The sequence below is a fragment of the Crocuta crocuta genome, unplaced genomic scaffold (assembly GCF_008692635.1).
Source record: "Crocuta crocuta isolate KB4526 unplaced genomic scaffold, BGI_CrCroc_1.0 scaffold1133, whole genome shotgun sequence".
Taxonomy (NCBI): domain Eukaryota; kingdom Metazoa; phylum Chordata; class Mammalia; order Carnivora; family Hyaenidae; genus Crocuta; species Crocuta crocuta.
The window spans coordinates 997,383-1,004,793 of NW_027530366.1; the positions used below are offsets into that span (position 1 = coordinate 997,383).

A 7,411-nucleotide genomic window follows, 5' to 3' on the forward strand; every position below is an offset into this window, starting at 1 on the left:
AAGTATCCTGTTTTTTATATATTGGCAGCTAATTTGGCCTTCTAGAAACACTGTGTAGGCCACACACAACGTGTCTGTGGGCTCCAATTTGGGGCCTACTGTTCAGCAAGGTAGTCTTCTGTGAAGATCATCTTCTAACACAGTTGAGCGGGTGGAAGTATCTGAGAGGAAGGCACTGTTGGGGTAGCCAGCCCAACCAGCACAATCAGACGCCTTCTGATGTTAGCACAGCTACATGACTTCCACTTGATAAGTTGAATTTGGAAATTTATAAGTGATATAAATATTATCATTTATATATAAATGATACACATATATCCCAGAAAGCCGTTGTCCCCGTGGGAAGTTTGTTATTTTCAAATGTAAATGACATTTTTAAAAATTTTTTATTTCTGAGAGAGTGAGTGTAGGAGCAGGGGAGGGGCAGAGAGGGACAGATGATCAGAAACAGGCTCCACACTGACAGCTGTGAGGCTGATGTGGGGTTTGAACCCATGAACTGCAAGATCATGACCTGAGCCAAAGTTGGATATTCTACCGACTTAGCTACCAGGAGCCCCTATTTTATTAATGTTTGTTTATTTTTGAGAGAGAGAGCGAGCGAGTGAGCGCATCGCATGAGAGCTACGGAGGTGCAGAGAGGGAGGGAGACAGGAACCAAAGTGGGCTCTGCGCTAACAGCAGAGAGCCCAATGTGGGGCTCGAACTTGGGAACTGAGATCATGACCTGAGCTGAAGTCAGACACTTAACCAACTGAGCCACCCAGGTGCCCTCAGACTTGGATTTTTTTTTTTTAATAGTTTATTGTCAAATTAGTTTCCACATAACACTCAGTGCTCATCCCCACAAGTGTCCTCCTCCATGCCCATCCCCCCTCCCCCCACATCCATCAGTCCTCAGTTTTTGTCAGCATTCAAGACTTGGATTTTTATGTCACTTTGTAACTCTCAACCTGTTTGGTCAGTTTTATTTTTATTTTTTAAGTCGTGTTTTTTTGAGAGAGGGCTCAACTGAGCGAGGGGCACACAGAGAGAGAGAGAGAATCCCATGAGGGTTGGGGAGGGGGCAGAGAGAGAGAGAAACAGGGCTCACCTCAAACAGGGCTCATGCTCACCTAAAGCGGGGCACTAGCTCATCCGATGTGGGGCTCTCACTCACGAACTATGAGATCATGACTTGAGCCGAAGTCAGAAGCTTAATGACTGTGCCATCCAGGCGCCCCTCTCTCATATTTTAATGTTTATTTATTTTGAGAGAGAGCATGTGCTTGGGAGGGGCAGAGAGAGAGGGAATCCCAAGCAGGCTCTGCACTTTCAGCACAGAGCCGAACATGGGGCTCCATCTCATAATCTAATTTGTGAGATTATGACCTGAGCCGAAATCAGGAGTTGGACACGTAACTGATTGAGCTACCCAGGTGTCCTTTGTTCACTTTTTTAAAAACTTATGTCACTAACCTGTGTATTTCTTTGGTGTGTAATATCATTTATATTTTGCAGGGTGTTGTCCCAACTGCTCAGCGGGCTGCCATCGTTGTGGGCGTGGAGTTACCAGTCTATGATATTACAAAGAAGCACTTAATATTGTCAGGGGTGATGGGAGACACAATTTTAACTCACTTTGTGTAAGTGTTATAGGTTGTGCTTAGTCCATATTTCCATTATTTTAAGCACAAAAAGCATCTTTCACTGAAGTCCTCATGTAGAATCAGTAATGAGTACAGATGGTCTAGATACCCCTTGTCTCTCTTATCACCAGAACTTCAAGCCTTCTAATACTTGTACAGAGATCCTAGATGCTATGAGTACTTTAGTACTTGGTAGCAGTGTCTAATACAACAGCCTATTAGATGGCTAGGATTTGCATTTGTTCATATACAGCCTCTATATCTAATCTTCCCTGTTATTTGCTTTGGTTAAGTTTGGATCATAAAGCAAACTTTTCTCAATGAGAATCATAAAAAAGAGTGAAAATTTATAGGACCTGTGAAACAAAACCACAGTTTTGGGCTGAAGACTGTTGCTAATCCTACATTCTCTTCATCTTGTAACTTTTATGATACTTTACCAATCAAATATATTTGGTATATGATGCTGTGGTATGAAAACTTTACATATCTAATAGATGATGTATATTACTTTCTGCTTAGGGATCTTGCTAGACTTATAAACTGCTCCTCACTGAAAGGCTCAGTTTTGGATTGCAAAGTGAAGGGGATAATATTTTTTAAAGGATTTTATTTTTAAGTAATCTCTGCACTTATGTGGGGCTTGAACTTACAACCCTGAGATCAAGAGTCACATGCTATACTGACTGAGCCAGCCAGGTGGCCCACAGTGACAACTTTTGGATGATACTCCTTTTGAACACATTTCCTTTCTCTTGTAATGAAAGGGCAAGTGCCAGGTTTTATCTGATGAGTCTGATTCATCATACATTTATGCATTTATGTTTGGCTTAATTTCTGTTTAGTCAGGGTTGGAAGTGAAGCAGTTTATCTTAAAAGTTTTCGTTTTTAGTTCCAGCTTTACATGTGGCTTGGCTGGTGCCCTCGCTTCTAATCCAGTTGATGTGGTTCGAACTCGCATGATGAACCAGAGGGCAATCGTGGGACATGTAGACCTTTATAAGGGTACTTTGGATGGTATTTTAAAGGTATGCACGCTGTAGGTTTGTTTTGCATTTTTAATTTTCTTAGATATCTCAGACATTCTTTCAGTCCTTATTCTTGGTTGCTATGTATCTTGGTTGTATGTATATTTTTAATAGTCTTTCAGAATAATTCCCAGGTATAAGAGCTGTCTCCTTGGCAATCTGCTGATACACAGTGGTCCTTAATATTATCATTCCAGTTTGAATGTTTGAGACTGCAGGATACTTTTATTGATAGCATCGTGAAGAATTATTGATATAAGGGACTTAACATATCCCACATTTACCTGCTTCAGGCAAGACAGAGACCCTGTAATAGAAAATCCGGTATTCAATTTCAGTTATTGTGCTGTTGTTCACACTTTGCCTTTGAAAGTTTCTGTGATGCTATGATATTCAGGAAGCTGAATGTGTTGTGTAATCACTGGTGATCATCCTTCTTTACAAAAAGCAAATTTGGGCCCAAAATATGACATTTCCATATGGTTTCTCTGTGCTGCTGTCAGTTTAGTTTAACAGCCATTTATTATCTAACAGGCACCATTTTAGTAATACAGAGATATTATACTGTACTGCAGGTGTACAAACAGATAATCAGCACAGGCTGGTAAATGATAAACTCAGGGACCTATCGAAGGAAGTTTTAGTCTAATTTGGAAGTTTAAAATAGGCTACCTGTAGATGGTGACATCTTGAATAATAACTCACATCTGTTGAATGCTTAACTGTGATTCAGAAACTGTCCTACTGAGACTTATATGTATTCATTCACTTAATCCTCATCATTACCCCCGTGAGGTAGATACTAAAGCACTAGAGATTAACCTGCTCAAGATTTCTCAGCTAGTGGGGTTTCAGCTCAGACCATTTGGCTTCAAACTAACATTGTTAACCTCTACACTGTAGTGCCTTTCTTATGTTGATGGCTAAGGGTTAAGTAAATTATAAAGGATATTGAATGCTATGCTGAAGTACTTGTTTTTGTTTTTTGTTTTTTTTTTTTTACTGGATGGGAAGCAATTGAAAGATCTTAAAACAGGTCATATTTGCATTTTAGACATTTTACTTTGGCTTTGTAAGACAGTGGTTCTCAGGTGCATTGGAACCACCTGGGGGAACTTTCACACTCCTGTGTCTACTCTAGACCAATGAACTCAGAACTTCTGGGGGTAGGACCCAGGTAGAAAGTATTTTTAAAAGTCCTCAGGTGATTGCAGTGTTCACCTAAGGTTGAAAAGCCAATTATCTAAGGGGATAATCCTGGAGCAGTGGTTCTTAAGGTATTAACATGCATCAGAATTACCTGGAGGGTCTATTAAAATGCAGATTGCTGGGGCCCATTGCCAGATTCTGATTCAGCAGGTCTTGAATAGGGACTTGAGAATTTGTTTCTAACCAGTTCTCAGGCAATAGTGATGCTGCTCATCTGGATACAACACTTTTGAGAAACACTGACCTAGAGATAGGGAAGCTGATTAGAAGGCTGTTAGTAACTTTTTTTTTTAAATGTTTTATTTATTTATGAGAGAGAGACAGCATGAGCAGGGGAGGGTCAGAGAGAGAGGGAGATACAGAATCTGAAACAGGCTCCAGGCTCTGAGCTAGCTGTGAGATCATGACCTGAGCCGAAGTCGGACGCTTTGACTGAGCCCCCCAGGTGGCCCTAGAAGGCTGTTAGTAACTTAAACTAGAGGCAATGAAGCCTAAATTTGAGCACTCTAGAGGGGATGCAGAAGGTAGGATAGAACTGAGAATAATTTAGTTGATAAGGTCAATAGGATTTGCTTAACTGGGTGTGGAGTGGTGTGGGAGAAAGGAAGTATCAGAGATAACTTCCCAGTTCTTTGTTTTGGTGACTGTGTGGTGCTACTCACTGACACACAGACATTACAGGAAAAGCAGGTTTTTTGGGGAGACAGTACAATTTTGGATACTTAGTTTGAAGTACATGAGAAGCATGCAGTGGATATATTTGGATATTTTAGTCTTAACTCAGGGGAGAGTTTAGAGTATAGATAGTAGCCTGGGTGATCAGTAGTATCCAGGTGCTATATAACTGTGGAGGGGGAAACCAAGGAGAGAAGGTAGAGGAGTTCACATCATTTTTGCCTTTTTACCACACTAGAGTATTATGAATTCTTTCTATTAATAGTGAATCACAGAGTAAGTGATTCTCAGACTCTGGGGAGTAGAGTGGTAAAAGCCCCTCCTTGCTATTTTTGACATGCTTACCCTTACACTTGACAATCACTGGTATAGAGAGAAAGGTAGGGCCAAGGAAATAACTCTGAGGAATACCAGTTGCTGAGGGCTTGGCAGGTGGGAAACCTAGGAAAGAAACCAAAAGATAACAGTCAGAAGATATGAGGAAACTTAGAAGAGCCATGGAAGTCAAGGGAGTAATGAGTTTCAAGAAGAGATGAGTACTTATTTAATGCCAACTGGAATAGAGAAGTCCAATATATAAGGACTACAAACTATCTGTTGGATTTGATATTTTCTAGAGGAAGTTTGCAGGATTGATGTTTGCAAAAGCTAGATTGCTGTGCATGAGGAGTGTGTTTAATTATTCATTCATTCAGTACAAAAATGTTTAAGTCTTATATGCCAGGTGCTGTTCTAGTTATGTGCCAGAAAAGTTTTGGCCTTCATGACACTTTAATAGATACAGATAAACACATAGGAATCAAGGGTAAATAGATAAGTGTAAAATACTCTTTCAAGAAGGTAGGCTAAGAGGAGGTAGAATGTTTGATAATAGAGTAATAGCTAGCATTTAGTGAATGCTTATGTGCCACACACTATAGTCTATCCTTTAACTCACAGCAACCCTATAGAGTAGATATGTTTTCCATTTTATAAACAAGGGAACTTAGGTGGGAGTGGCTAAGTACCCAAGATTACACACCTAATAAGTGACAGATCTGGGACTTAAACCAGAGTCTGTTTGATTTGAAAGTTTATACTTATAGCCATCATGCTGTGTTGTATTGTCAGAAACATACCACATGTTTTCATGTTGGCAGTAACCTTTATTTATATTCACTCATTCATTTATTTGCTGTTAAAGTTCTTTATACTGACTGCTCTATATTGTCATTGTATATAAAAGCATCATGCTTTAGTACTTCATCAGTGAGAGTCACAGAGCACTATTGAATGGAGTTCTACATTCATCTCTGCCATAGAAACCAACAGCTGCAAATCTTATCCTTGTCACGTCTGTCTTAAAACCCTTGAATGGCCTCTCGTTGACCCAAGGCTCTATATGATTTGGCTGCTTTTTATTTCTACAGCCTTATCACCGCTACCTTTATTCTACATTCCAGATGTACTATACAATTTCCACTGGTAGACTCCTTCATTCCCAAATTTTCATCCATGCCATATACTTTGTTAGATGCCCCCACTCTACCCTAAATATCCTTTTCACTTGGCTAGCTCCTATTCATTCTTCAGACCTCATTACTTTTTCCTAAAGGCTGTCCTTGACTGTTGAACTAGGTTATGTGTACACAGTTTCTTGTACTTAATTCTGTCAACATTTATTATATTATTTAAAAACATCTTTTTTTGAGGACTAACTTACACATTGTAAAATTCACCTATTCAAAGAGGGTTTTGGTATGTTCACAGATACGTGCAACCATCATCACCACAGTTGATTTTAGAACATTTTCATGAATTCAAAAAGAAACCTTGTACTCCCCTGTTCCCTCCCTCCCAGTCCTAAGAAACCATTAATCTACTTTCTATCTCTATAGATTTGCATATTCTAGATATCTCATGTAAATGGAATCATACAATATGCGATCTTTTTGACTGGCTTTCACTTACCACAGTGTTTCAAGGTTCATTCATGTCATAGTGTGTGTCAGTGTGTTCCTTTTTATGGATGGGTGATATTCAGTTGTGTGGCTGTGTCACATTTATTCTCATTTGTTACATTTTATTGTAATTGCTTTTAATGCCCCTTTGCCCCAGCGGACTAAGTTCCATGAAGGTACAGACATGTGCATCTTATCACTTTATTCACAGCTGATTATTTATTGAAGAATGCACAACGTTATGAAGTAGTCTGTTGTCTCTATCTGTAGAAGTTCTTGTGTTTGTTTTCACACAACTGTCTTAAGCCAGGCACTGGACCTCCCAGTCCTTATGTTCTATAGGAGTTAGTCACTGTTTTGGAACTTTTTAAAGGTTCATATGGCTCATGGGAGTGTTAGAGACCCTTACTGTGTTTGTATGTTCATGTACTCAACAAATATTCATTTAGGTATTTATTGGAAACTTTCCTGTGCCAGATAGTGTTAGGTGGTAGGGGTATAATGGTGAACAAGACAAACATAGTCACTGTTTTCTTGGAGAGTACATTCTAGTTGAGGGAGACAGACAATAAACACACAAATAATAAACAGTATAATTTCAGATGGAATTAAATGCTATTAAGACATAAACAGCATAAGACAGTAATTTGGCAATGATGATAGGGAACTACTTCAGCTAGGATAGCCAGGACAAGGCTGTGAGTAGGTGATATTTGACCAGAGGTCTGAATGATGAGAAGAAGGTGATGAAGATCTGAAAGAAAAAGCATTTCAAAAAGAGGGAACAGGTACAAAGGCCCTGAGTTAGGAATGAACTTGGATATGTTCAAAAGTTAAAAAGAAGGCTAGTGTGGCTGAATGTGGTAAATGAAGGAGAAAGTAGTAGGAAGTGAAACTGGAGAGACTGGCAGGGGCCAGATCATGTAGGATC

The 7,411-nt window shown here is 39.5% G+C and overlaps 1 protein-coding gene across 4 annotated transcripts in view; it reads left to right on the forward strand.

The window, feature by feature from the left end:
- SLC25A14 (solute carrier family 25 member 14) overlaps nt 1-7,411 on the forward strand; it is a 49,946-nt gene that overhangs the window by 38,505 nt on the left and 4,030 nt on the right. For all 4 annotated transcript variants that reach the window (XM_077766145.1, XM_077766144.1, XM_077766148.1 and 1 more), the window contains 2 exons: nt 1,501-1,625; nt 2,521-2,656. In XM_077766145.1, the coding sequence (XP_077622271.1) occupies nt 1,501-1,625; nt 2,521-2,656 (261 nt within the window). The remainder of the gene's footprint in view (nt 1-1,500; nt 1,626-2,520; nt 2,657-7,411) is intronic.